The sequence below is a fragment of the Labrus mixtus genome, chromosome 14 (assembly GCF_963584025.1).
Source record: "Labrus mixtus chromosome 14, fLabMix1.1, whole genome shotgun sequence".
Taxonomy (NCBI): domain Eukaryota; kingdom Metazoa; phylum Chordata; class Actinopteri; order Labriformes; family Labridae; genus Labrus; species Labrus mixtus.
Window position 1 is genome coordinate 5,079,635 of NC_083625.1, and position 12,636 is coordinate 5,092,270.

Genomic DNA, 12,636 nt, shown 5'->3' on the forward strand with positions numbered 1-12,636 from the left:
GAGCTTCTCGTTGGTGTTAGAATTCACCATTCAAACGTTTCAGAGGACGTCAGAAGTGTAACCTCTGTGGAGCTCAGACATGAACTCTTTTATCGGCCGGCCAACTCTCAAACACAAACACACCGCATATACTCACAGAGCAATCGTTCCCAACCTCCTGAAGCCTCAGAACCCACCACCAACTCCTTAATGAGAAATTGCGGCCCAACTGTCTGACATTTTTCAGCCATTAAGATTCAAAGATAAACCACCTATGATGGTACAAAACATGAGGCAGAACAAAGAAACAGAACAAAACAAACACATTTGAAAAGCGCTTCATTTACTTTTTGACACAATTATTTTTCCAGGCACACCTTCGTGACCCATTGAAAACTGCTCTGCGACCCACTTTTGGGTCCCGACCCACCAGTTGAGAACCACTGCACTCAAGAACCAAATATTCATCGATATGCACCTAAAAAAAAAACGCTCGAATGCCCAATTTAATCCTGATTGTACAGACTAGCCGGCTGTTATTAGAGTTAACTGGACCTTTTTTTAAGTATTGAGAAAAAGACTTATGGGTTATTTGTAAAGTCTTTGTCACTTCCACAGACTCACTGATAACCCCATTTTACTATTTCTAGTAAAACAAACTGATTTTTTCAAATCATGCACCGGTTTAAACCGCGCCCGCACAGCAGAGACATCGCAGGGTCAACATCTCTATATGTGCTCTGACCACGTCTCAGCGTTGGTGCTGGAATTCTGTTATTGTCATGGCTTTAATTGGCCACAGCACACATAATCTTCCTAAAGTCACATAAGACTCTTTGATCTATGTGAGTAAAACTGTGCCACAATCAAGTTCTGTGTCCATTATAGAATAAAGTATTTAACATTAATCAAGCTTTAATGCACATCAAAGACATAATTATACTCAGATTAAGACAATTATACTACAGAGTCAGAGTCTGTGGTATGGCAGATTCCATTCTGATTTTCCTTTGTCTGTGGTTTCTGCTCTGACGCTTGATGTGTGATGACCAAGTTCAGGGGGCAGCTGATAATATATCTACAGCTGTTTTCAACTTGTTATTGTTTTATCATTTGAGGAATGTGGTGCCATATATGTGTTGTTATCACGTACCAAAAGTAGAAGTAATTTCGTTCTGTAGTTCTGCTCCACACCCCACACTGGTGTTGTCAGCCATTGCTCACTATTTAATGTAAACAGTGTACCTGTGTTGTTACCATCATGGGTACAGGAGCATGACTTAGGGTATCCACAGGATGTTTTGGGCACAGTATTACATTTTAAATCTCTCTCCTCTCCTCCTGCATCATTGAACATTTCACATGGGTTGCATGACATAACAAAAACGTCTACGTTTGGTTACATCACTTGCCACACTTGCATCCTTCTTTAAACAAAAACAGGTCACATTTAAAAAAAAAAAAAAAGAAGGAAAAAGTCTACAAATTATGATTGAACGAACCCCTGACAATGTGCCGGTGCCATCAAGGAGGCACTATATGGTTCTTCTGTTAAAAGAATGTCTTAATGATAGGTCAGGGAGAACTTCCCTTTAGTTACAGTCATATGACTTTTACACCATACTAATACCTAAGTTAACAATGGAAGTGGCTGTAAAATAAAAATAAAGTTAGTAATGTTAGATAGAAAACATCATCAACTCTACCTCATATATATTAACCATCTAACTATATATTTATTATCATGTTCATCTCAGCATTTTTTTTTGCACTACTCACCACTGCACTATTGTCTTAATTAGCCTTGTATATATTAGTGTTTTTTTTCCGTGTTTGTGTAAGCATACATGGCTAATAAAGCTGATTCTATTCTATTCATTTGTGCTTAATCACCAGATTTTCACAATAGCTGGATCTCTGTTTTAAGTGATTTTAGCTTCAGAAAGAGTGACTGAATTTAGCCTAAACGTAGACTTTTTTTTAATATGGCATGTTATTGGCTTTAATTTAGTATATATTATTGTTGTTTTGAAAAGAAAGAAAAAAAACATTTAACTAGACATATCTTTAAGGGAGAATTCTCCGTGCTTTTATTTTGAAGACAACACGCCCAACCGGAAGTTTTCTTTGGCGGCTTCCCTCTTTAAGGTTTAAACGGCCCGAACAGTGGCGTCACTAGGCTAAAGCCCCGGATGTTATTTAATTAGCCCCGAATATAATTTAAAAAAATAATAATAATAATAATAATTCAACTTTCCGACGGTCCTTGAACGCCCCTCATTTACCGCACGACAACAGAGCAACAAAATATCCGTATTCAACCATGGAATTTCCGAGTGTCGCTGAACGCACCGCTGTCAAATTTACCGTCACAGCAGAGAAACGGCAGTTCCGTCCTGTGAGGTGAGTAGACCTGTTTATTCAGCAATCTACCAACTGTTAAACTGTTAAACCATTATTTATGGACATGATATCTGATATGAGTTTACACATCCGAGAAAATACAACCTCTATGCACCGTTAGCCTACTAAAGTAACGATGCTAACTGCTCCGGTTTAACAACATAACCAGACTGTTTACCACCTCAGGTGAATTAACCTATCCTATCCCCAGTCTGATCCATACAGGTAAAGGTCTGTCTCACTTGTATTCATTTTACTCTGAAATAACTTGAATGGAACTTTATTTGTCTGGGGATAAGCAGCACAGCAGTCAGGTAGTTATTTAAAGCCATAATAAACTGCGTATTTTGTTTATTTAGGTAAAGCATACAACAAAACATTTCCCGCGCTACTCGCGTATTCGCCGTTTCCCTCTGGGCTAAGCCCCGGATGTTTCCGAAACCTAGAAACGCCCCTGGCGGCCCGAAAACATTTTTTTTTTTTAATTATTAATAATAATAATGCCCGATAATCTAACGTTACAGGGAGGAAACTTTTCATCCAGGTTAGATAAATATGGAGAAAGGTAAAAAAAAATAATAAAAATAAAAAATAAAAAAAATCCAACAACGTTATCTGAGAGAACCGGTGCCGCTGATGATCACAGCTGAAGACGAGAGGGGAACTAGTTCAAGCAAAAAACACTCCGGACTGCTCAATTATCGTCCAGCAGAGTGGAGGGAAGACCCCGCTGGAGTTTTGACCGATAATAGACACGGCTACTTCGGCAGACAGGTGAGCTAAAAGTAAATGGAGGTGCATAAAAAGACGAGCAACTTCATGTGAAGTGTTGCAGAGTGGTTAGCTCGTAAAGTGAGCTAGCTGAAACAGGCGAGGTTTCACCTTTTGTGTGATTGTTTCCCTCTCTCTCTCTCTCTCTCTCTCTCTCTGTGTGTGTCTGGCACTTTTAAAGTCGCCTACAAACCATCACTGAGGACGAAAGTAAAAGTGTCATTGTTGGCGTTTAAATCTTTACCGTGAGTTCTGGTTTTGACAGACGATGATTTAAGTGACCACATCGCTGTGTTAGATTAGCTTTCTGTTAGCTAAACTTGGTAAACGGATCCTGCTAACTTACCACAGCTTCTAAATATACATCACGAAGGGGTAAAAGTGCACTCATCTGCAGAAGTGTTACCCCCTGCAGAATGAGGACATCCCACTGGGACTTTCTGCTCTTTACTCTCTAAATCAAATACATGTTTTTGCATTTTTTTTTTAGTCCTGGTGATGCAACGATTTTAAAATGTGCTTATTTAAATTCACATCTGTTTTTGACGTTGTGTATCACAGCCTGGTCTGTGGTCAACCCCCCCCCCCCCCCCCCCCCCCATATTAGCATTAGTGCACCTGATAAAATGCCCTTCACACCTGGCTTGCTGTCGTTTGTTTTTAGTTGACAGGTTTCTGCACAAACTTGGTAAACCAGTTGTGTGTGTGTGTGTGTGTGTGTGTGTGTGTGTGTGTGTGTGTGTGTGTGTGTGTGTGTGTGTGTGTGTGTGTGTGTGTGTGTGTGTGTGTGTGTGTGTGTGTGTGTGTGTGTGTGTGTGTGTGTGTGTGTGTGTGTGTGTGTGTGTGTGGTCAAAGTCTTCTCACAGGTGACAGCTGAGCAGACATTCACACAGTCACATCCTGGAGCTGTGGCTGCACTTTGTGGAGGCCTTGTTGAATATTCAGATTGTGTGCTGGACATGTCTGTTAACAATGCAAAAGAAAGGATCGTGAGTCAATCGGTGTCTTTGTTTAGTTTAATTCTTCCTGCAAGTAGAAGGAACGACGCTTCAGAGTGTCAATACAGTCTGAAGGAAAAGCTCCAAGTAATCACAATGTGCTTTATTGCTTCACAGAAAAACCTTCATGCCTGTATAAAGGATTGCAGATACAGGCGCAAGTCAAATATCAAATACATTTCAACACGTCGCACAACAGTAAGGTCAAGGAAACTTCAAGTCTGAGTATCTTTGATATTTAGCTATTTGTGAGAAAACCTTCATCCTCGGGTAAAGACAAAACAAGAACTTATTGTAGCATTTCTCAAGCGAGCTGTGAGTAAAATGTGTCCTCGATAGTAAACAAATATTCCATTACAATATCCAGATTGTTTGCAATACTTAATTACACAGCCTCTCTTCAGTCTTCTTCGTGCTTCTCTACTGTTGGAACTTGCAGGAATTTGCTCTTGATGGCCCACAAAAGCGTCAGAGGTCTACCACTGATATGTGACGAGTCCTGGCCGGCCAGTCAGTGATCATTATCAGACCAGTCAGACTCTTCTGCAACAAATCCGACGGGCAATTTTGTAACAGTGTTTACCGGTGTATGAACCTGGCTTTAACAGGTCCATGTTGTCATGATGAAGTTTGAAAGTCTTTTCTTCAAGTTATTCAAACAACACTGAAAGAAAACTGTCTAAATGTTTTCATGAATAACGTTGTTTCTGCAAGAGAAATACATATTTATGTTTATTGGAACTTTGAGGCCTTGACGATGAAGAAAAAAAAAAAAGCAGAAATGTAGATCAAGAAGTCACGTAGGGTGTGGAAACCCTTTTCTCAACGCTTCATGTTTGAGCTCAAATATCATGTTGAATGGACAACTACTTGAAAATGACTCAAGTTAACAATCATTTGGTGTAAATTATTAGATGTAAATTTTGCCTTTTCATTACAAAAGTAAAAAAATAAAATGTAGTTTTTTAAACAGTATGCAGGATTGTAACTTAATGCATTTGCAGACATCAGCCCCCTTTGATAAATTGGCAGCAGATCCCCGTCGTGACCTGTTCATGACTATTAACGACAAAACGTAGAAAATGCAGATCAGACAGAAAATATTTTCACATTGATTTAGTTTTTATTGCTTGTGCCGATAATTCAACGCACACATCATTGATAACATGAATGTGTCTTATTGAAATGAAATAATCAAAATAAAATCCACATTTTGAATGGTCTTAATAGATCAAAACAGACAGTGAAAGGAGAGTAGCTGCTCTTTCTAAAACTCCTTTTATCTGTGTTCACACTTTCTCTTTCTTATCATGAGTCGTGACTTCCTGTTCTCACTCCGTCTCATACTGCTCTCACTCACTCTCGTACAGTACGTACACTGACAGAGAGAGAGAGAGAGAGAGACGTTCATGAGTGTTTAGAACTGATCGGGCTCATTGTGAGTTCACGGAGGAGCTAAACATGATTGTGTTGACGGATGACACGTCCCAAAAGTTCACTGAACCTCGTGGGAATATTGAGTTGTTTCCCTTAAAAGGGCAGAGTTATGATTCAAGATGAAGAGAAACATGAAGCTGTGGTGATAATCAGTGGGGAGGGGGGGGGGGGGGGAGGAGAGAGAGAGAGAGGGGGAGAGAGAGATCACTGATAAGTGATAGATTTCCAAATGTTAGACATCCCGAGCAGTGCTGATGATTCAATTATTTATTTTGAATGTTTGATAAGTTATTTCATGTTTTAGGATTTTGATATAGTTTGATTGTATCATTGTACTGTACTATGATATATATATATATATATTTTTTTTTAAAGATATATTATTGTGACCTTTCTGCCTTTATTGGATAGGACAGCTTAAGAGAGACAGGAAATGTGGTGGAGAGAGAGAGAGAGAGAGAGAGAGGGGAAAGAGGTCAGATTTGAACCTACAGCCTCTGTATGTGGGGCGCGTGACATAACTGCTCAGGCTATATCTGTCGCCCGCAAACAACTTTTAAAGTCTTGTGTGAATGTGAAGATTTCAATCACACTTCTTGACAGCTGTAAAATACATTTATGTACGTGCTGTGGTTATTCAATGTTTCCTGTTAAACTTCTTTACTGTGTACTGAAGTGGAAAGTAGTTTAACAGACCGACCCGATAGGTAAATATTCTCCTTCACATCTTAGAATATTCTCCTTCACAGTGCTGTGTGGCTTTATTGAACTTATATGAAATGCTTGGTTGTAAAGAAATGTAATTGTGGTCTTTTTGACACTTCTGTAGGCTTAATGTTAATCTGATGGCATTGTGTTTGAAGTGTAACAGACTTCGGTTACAAGTCGCAACCTTTACATGAAAGCTGTGGCTCAGTTGGTAGAGTCGGTCGTCTCTCAACTTAAAGGTCGGAGGGTTCGATCCCCAGCTTCTGCAGTCACACGTCTCATGTTGTCCCATTGAGGAGAATCTTGCATCAGCCTTGAAATGACAATATCTCTCTCTCCCCTTTACACCCAACCAGGTGCCATGAGCAGTGAGCTTAACGTCCCAATGGGCTCCCCGGCCCCGGGGGCCTCCGAGCAAGCCCACGATGGCGGGATGGACTACAGGGACTGGGTGCGACGTAGCTACCTGGAGCTGGTCAGCTCCAACCACCACTCCGTGCAGGCCCTGTCCTGGAGGAAACTCTACCTGAGCCGGGCCAAGCTGAAGGCCTCCAGCAGGACGTCTGCTCTGCTCTCCGGCTTCGCAATGGTACATCATCACGATCACCACTTTGACAGTTTTGTACTTAGTAAATGATTTGCTTATTTCAGGGAAGCTCTGAAATACAGTAGTAGATAACCAAGAGCTTCTATTTCTGAGTACAGCTAACCTGCATGGCTGGTTGTGGCAGGAAAATGGTTTTAAATATCCTGTTTCTGCTTTCAAAAACGAGAACAAAACACCTCACACACTGAATGGAAATCTGAAAAGTAACTTTCCACTCTCCTGTAGAAGAGCAAGAAAGGGAATTTTGAGCTCTTTTCTCCAGCTAGTCTACGATAATGTTTGTTTACATTCACAGTACCTTGGTCTGAGACTAATACTTAGAAATGCAAACGTTAAATCGGCATGTTTTCTGAAGTTTCATAGTCAAAGACAAATTGCACATTTTTTACTTTTTCATCAATATTAATTCAATTACCGGTAAACTTTTTCTTGAGTTATGGGGTTTATGTATATTTTTTTTAGCATTGTCATTATTATCATTAACATTATTATTATGGAACGATTGAAAACAAGTGTGTAGTTAATCATGTGTCTGTGTCGTAGGTGGCCATGGTGGAGGTGCAGCTGGAGATGCAGTACAGTTATCCTCCTGTGCTCCTCATCGCCTTCAGCGTGTGCACGACCGTGCTGGTGGCGGTGCACCTCTTCGCTCTGCTCATCAGCACCTGCATCCTCCCGAACGTGGAGGCCGTCAGCAACATCCACAACCTCAACTCGGTCAGCGAGTCGCCGCACGAGCGCATGCACTGCTACATCGAGCTGGCGTGGGGCTTCTCCACGGCGCTGGGCATCCTGCTGTTCCTAGCCGAGGTGGTGCTCCTCTGCTGGATCAAGTTCCTGCCCGTGGACTCCTGTGAGACCAAAAAGGGAACGACGTGCGGCTCCACAGGGACCGCAGCTCCGCCTGTGGCGCAGGACAGCGGGCGGGCGGCGGCGCTGGCCTCCACCATCATCATGGTGCCGGTGGGGGTGATTTTCGTGGTGTTCACCATTCACTTCTATCGCTCTCTGGTGCGCCACAAGACAGAGCGCCACCACCAGGAGATCGAGGAACTGCACAAGATTAAAGTGCAGCTAGACGGCCACGAGAGAGGTCTTCAGACTGTGTGAAAACAGGACGGCAGCTTTAAGGACTTCCCTTTACGTCCCGTATTTATCCTCCCCCATCTCTTTTTTTGTTCCCGTCTTGGTTAAAGCCTTCATCGGACAGTGAGCTCCAGAGCTCTCCACTCGGCAGCACAGACAGCCAGTACATGTCAGACTGCTAACTTATTCTTAAGGTGATGTTTAAATGTTCATGTGGTGGCCTTGTCTGTTCTTTTAGCTCTGTAATGTGTGTTGTCAAAGAGAATGTTAAAAAACGTTTACAGTAAAAGGGCTAAAGTGTAGGGATGCACCGCTCTGACTACTGACAGCTGGGTTTGAATATCAGCCTGACAGAGTCCCAGAGTACCAACCTGACACCAGACCTTCAATCTCTATGATCCAATTCTGACTTTTACATGATGCTTCTGCAGGGTTTGTTACAGATTGCAATGCTCATCCATCTCTCACAACAGAGGGCTCTGCAGATACTACAAGTAGTCATACGGCCCTGTGCTGTGGCAATTCTAAAATCCCTTTTAAACAGCTAATAACAAGGGATACACTGATGTCTCAATTGACCGATTAGCTCTTTGACAGACATCGGCAAATAATGTGGCACACATCAATGTCAGCAGCCACTACGTATCAGTGCTGATGCATCAGTTTAATGCTGGTATACCTGACTGCTGATCCAGGGAAAGTCTTCTCTTTTATTTTTTTGAGCTGGTGAAGTCACCTGTCGGACCAAGTGCCATTTTTTTTCTTTCATGGAATCACAGTGTGGGAGTCTTCCACCGTCTCGGTCAAAGATCAGCCACAGGCAGTTTGCCAAGCATGTTCCAGTGACATTTGAAGAATGTTTTTTTTTTTCAAATGAGCTATGTGATTGGATGTATTTGAAATGTAGACACTGAGAATTAGGAAGAAGTCACAAAAGAAAACATCGGTATTGGCTAAATTGTTGTCTTCATCTCCGGTGTTGACCCAGATTTTCACTTCTGGTGCGCTCTGTATTAGAAGAGTGTGTGGAGACAGCTGCTCGACACAGAGGAGTATATTTTTAATCAGATGAGCCCCAGTGTCACCAACACCAAATCCAGATGTTTGTGTTGGTTTATGACATATGTCAGTATGAGGTTGGTGCATCCCTTACTAATCTGTTATGTGTGCCATGTCTTGTTTCCTCTGTGGGGCTTCGGTGACAACGGTCGGTTTTGGATCTGGTTTTGCAGAATAGCTTCAGAGCTCAATCCCCGTCAAACAAATCTCTTATTGAATCTTTTTCTCTGACAAAGAGCTGCCGTCACTTTCAAACACAAACATGTGCTCAAATCGTTTTGATGCCAAAAGTGACTTGACTCGACGTTTCTCTTTAAGCTGCTTTCTGTTTTCAGTCAGAGAGCGTTTGAGTGGTGCGTCAAACCTGATTCAAAAGTTTGGAATCAGGAGCTTCCTTATTTTGGCGCCAATAAAATACCATGTGCCAAATGTTTGCACCTTAAACTGTGATTCGACACGACCACCACAGCATGTGGTTATGTTCTGCCTTCTCAGTCCAAACTAATCTGATTACACAGCTCAAACTTTGACTTTATGTTCTTTATAAATCTATTCCCTTACAAACGCCGAACATTAGATTCATTCAATGAGAGATTTGAAAAGATTAGGATTTACCTCGTCATCCAATCCAAACTAAACCACGCCGTGTGCGGGCGATGTGGTGAACGCTCCTCGGTCAGGCTTGTTGTTTTAACTGCGTGAGCCGAGTCATGCTTCACACTGCGAGAGAAATGTTGTTGTTTTTTTTCTCACCTCGTTCAGTCTTAATAATGTGACGTTCTTGTCAAAAGTGTGGGGAGATTTATGTTTCTGTGTTTGACATCCAAACTCTCACACGAGCCTCAGACTCATTTTTCCTCCTTCAGATATTTATTCTCTTTTACAGAAGACCACAGAGACCATTTGTGAAAAGGTGTCAAACTCGTCGATTCTGCTGCTCTGAGTTCCTCAATATGAATGTGTTAACTGTCCAAATATAGCTCTGCCTTACAGAATCGTTGCTTTTTTCTAAACTGCTGTTTTGCTGGAGGTCGTTACACGAGCTGCTGCGTTTACAGAGGAGGAAGTTTAAGCATGACAAAGTGTAGACATGCTGAAGAGGATGAAATGAGAGCAGTGCATGTTGTAATCAGCATGACCTTGTAAGTTTATATATTTAATATACTGGACACCTCTCAGTGAGTCCTCAAAGAGTTACACACACACTGTGTTGGTAGTTTTGTTACTGTGTTTTAAAAAACAAAAACAAAAAGTGTACCAACCTGTTTTCACATTCCAAAAACGATAAACTGACCAAAGTGTTACTGACATGTTTGTTTCTGCCTCTTTTGAAGAGACTAAAGTGCACTTGTAGTGTAGTTGTTCGTGCGCTGGGTGAGTGCTGAGCTTCTTTTATCAGAGAATGTCTTGCTTTGTCTCGTGTTTATGGACGCGTTGCTTCTTAATAGAAATCCTGCAGAGGTCATGGAGATGTTTGTTTTTGGAAGATAAAAACACACAACCTGAAACGGACTTTCAAAATAAAATAAAATCTTAAGTTCTCATTGTGTCTTGTGCTTCTTTGAGTTCAGTTCTGGTAACTCGAGCCTGGGATAAAAGATGTTCCAGTGTTTCTTTCTTTTCATTTATTTTGGGGGCGTGTATAGAGGAAACACAGGCTTATTGGTCAGTTAATAAGTCTTGTACATCGCTGAATCCAGGAGCCATCAGACGGGCTGCCACGGGATTCTTACGGAGCAACTGTGCCTGATAAAGCATGTCCACTAAAATGTGCTCGTTTTCACCAATGACATGGCACTCACAATTGACACATTGTTAATGTTGTTAAAACAATCTTTCCTTCATTATAATTATTTTTGTCAATTGAAAATTTGAAGGATCAACACAACAAAATGTGTGTATATCTATATCCATATATCTACCTATCCATAAAGATTGAAGATAGATATAAGTTGATACTGAATATTGATTTAAATCTGATTTTTTTCTCTCCCTTAAATCTGTATCGGCCCCAAAAATCCCATGTCAGTCGGGCCCTAATGAAATATATTAAACACTATTTAAATCAAATATCATCTGTTTGGCAGCATGAAACTATATTTTAGTCCAGTGTGTGTGTGTGTGTGTGCTGTATCAGTATTTCCCCTGAACAAACAAACCTGAGGATGTGGTTTCTGTGTGTCAGCAGGACTTCAGGTCACAATCATGTAAACACCGAACTCCTCTCATACAGTGGGTACGGAAAGTATTCAGACCCCTTTACATTTTTCACTCTTTGTTTCATTGCAGCCATTTGCTAAAATCAAAAAAGTTCATTTTATTTCTCATTAATGTACACTCAGCACCCCATCTTGACAGAAAAAAAACAAATGTAGAAATTTTTGCAAATTTATTAAAAAAGAAAAACTGAAATATCACATGGTCATAAGTATTCAAACCCTTTGCTCAGTATTGAGTAGAAGCATCCTTTTGAGCTAGTACAGCCATGAGTCTTCTTGGGAATGATGCAACAAGTTTTTCACACCTGGATTTGGGGATCCTCTGCCATTCTTCCTTGCAGATCCTCTCCAGTTCTGTCAGGTTGGATGATGAACGTTGGTGGACAGCCATTTTCAGGTCTCTCCAGAGATGCTCAATTGGGTTTAGGTCAGGGCTCTGGCTGGGCCAGTCAAGAATGGTCACAGAGTTGTTCCGAAGCCACTCCTTTGTTATTTTAGCTGTGTGCTTAGGGTCATTGTCTTGTTGGAAGGTGAACCTTCGGCCCAGTCTGAGGTCCTGAGCACTCTGGAAGAGGTTTTCTTCCAGGATATCTCTGTACTTGGCCGCATTCATCTTTCCTTCAATTGCAACCAGTCGTCCTGTCCCTGCAGCTGAAAAACACCCCCATAGCATGATGCTGCCACCACCATGTTTCACTGTTGGGATTGTATTGGGCAGGTGATGAGCAGTGCCTGGTTTTCTCCACATATACCGCTTAGAATTAAAGCCAAAAAGTTCAATCTTGGTCTCATCAGACCAGAGAATCTTATTTCTCATAGTCTGGGAGTCCTTCATGTGTTTTTTGGCAAACTCTATACGGGCTTTCATATGTCTTGCACTGAGGAGAGGCTTCCGTCGGGCCACTCTGCCATAAAGCCCCGACTGGTGGAGGGCTGCAGTGATAGTTGACTTTGTGGAACTTTCTCCCATCTCCCTACTGCATCTCTGGAGCTCAGCCACAGTGATCTTTGGGTTCTTCTTTACCTCTCTCACCAAGGCTCTTCTCCCACGATTGCTCAGTTTGGCTGGACGGCCAGGTCTAGGAAGAGTTCTGGTCGTCCCAAACTTCTTCCATTTAAGGATTATGGAGGCCACTGTGCTCTTAGGAACCTTGAGTGCTGCAGAAATTCTTTTGTAACCTTTGCCACATCTGTGCCTTGCCACAATTCTGTCTCTGAGCTCCTTGGGCAGTTCCTTCGACCTCATGATTCTCATTTGCTCTGACATGCACTGTGAGCTGTAAGGTCTTATATAGACAGGTGTGTGCCTTTCCTAATCAAGTCCAATCAGTTTAATTAAACACAGCTGGACTCCAATGAAGGAGCAGAA

General features: G+C 41.7%; 1 protein-coding gene across 4 annotated transcripts; it reads left to right on the forward strand.

The window, feature by feature from the left end:
* Positions 1–2,228: 2,228 nt before the first annotated feature.
* Positions 2,229–9,444, forward strand: orai2 (ORAI calcium release-activated calcium modulator 2). Of its 4 annotated transcripts, none has more exons than XM_061056419.1 (3): positions 2,229–2,382; positions 6,653–6,885; positions 7,447–9,444. In XM_061056419.1, the coding sequence occupies exons 2-3, from the start codon at positions 6,658–6,660 to the stop codon at positions 8,011–8,013; spliced, it is 795 nt and encodes a 264-aa protein (XP_060912402.1). In that variant the 5' UTR covers positions 2,229–2,382; positions 6,653–6,657; the 3' UTR covers positions 8,014–9,444. The 4 variants fall into 4 exon arrangements, with proteins under 4 accessions (XP_060912402.1, XP_060912401.1, XP_060912404.1 ...); XM_061056418.1 differs by lacking the exon at positions 2,229–2,382 and adding an exon at positions 2,999–3,156; XM_061056421.1 differs by lacking the exon at positions 2,229–2,382 and adding an exon at positions 3,378–3,398.
* Positions 9,445–12,636: the final 3,192 nt, after the last annotated feature.

Excerpts from the sequence above, each read along its gene's own strand:
- orai2 (XM_061056419.1), top strand. The coding sequence starts at position 6,658 with ATGAGCAGTGAGCTTAACGTCCCAATGGGCTCCCCGGCCCCGGGGGCC. Across the intron at positions 6,886-7,446 it reads TGCTCTCCGGCTTCGCAATG|GTGGCCATGGTGGAGGTGCA; the intron begins GTACATCATCAC and ends TCTGTGTCGTAG.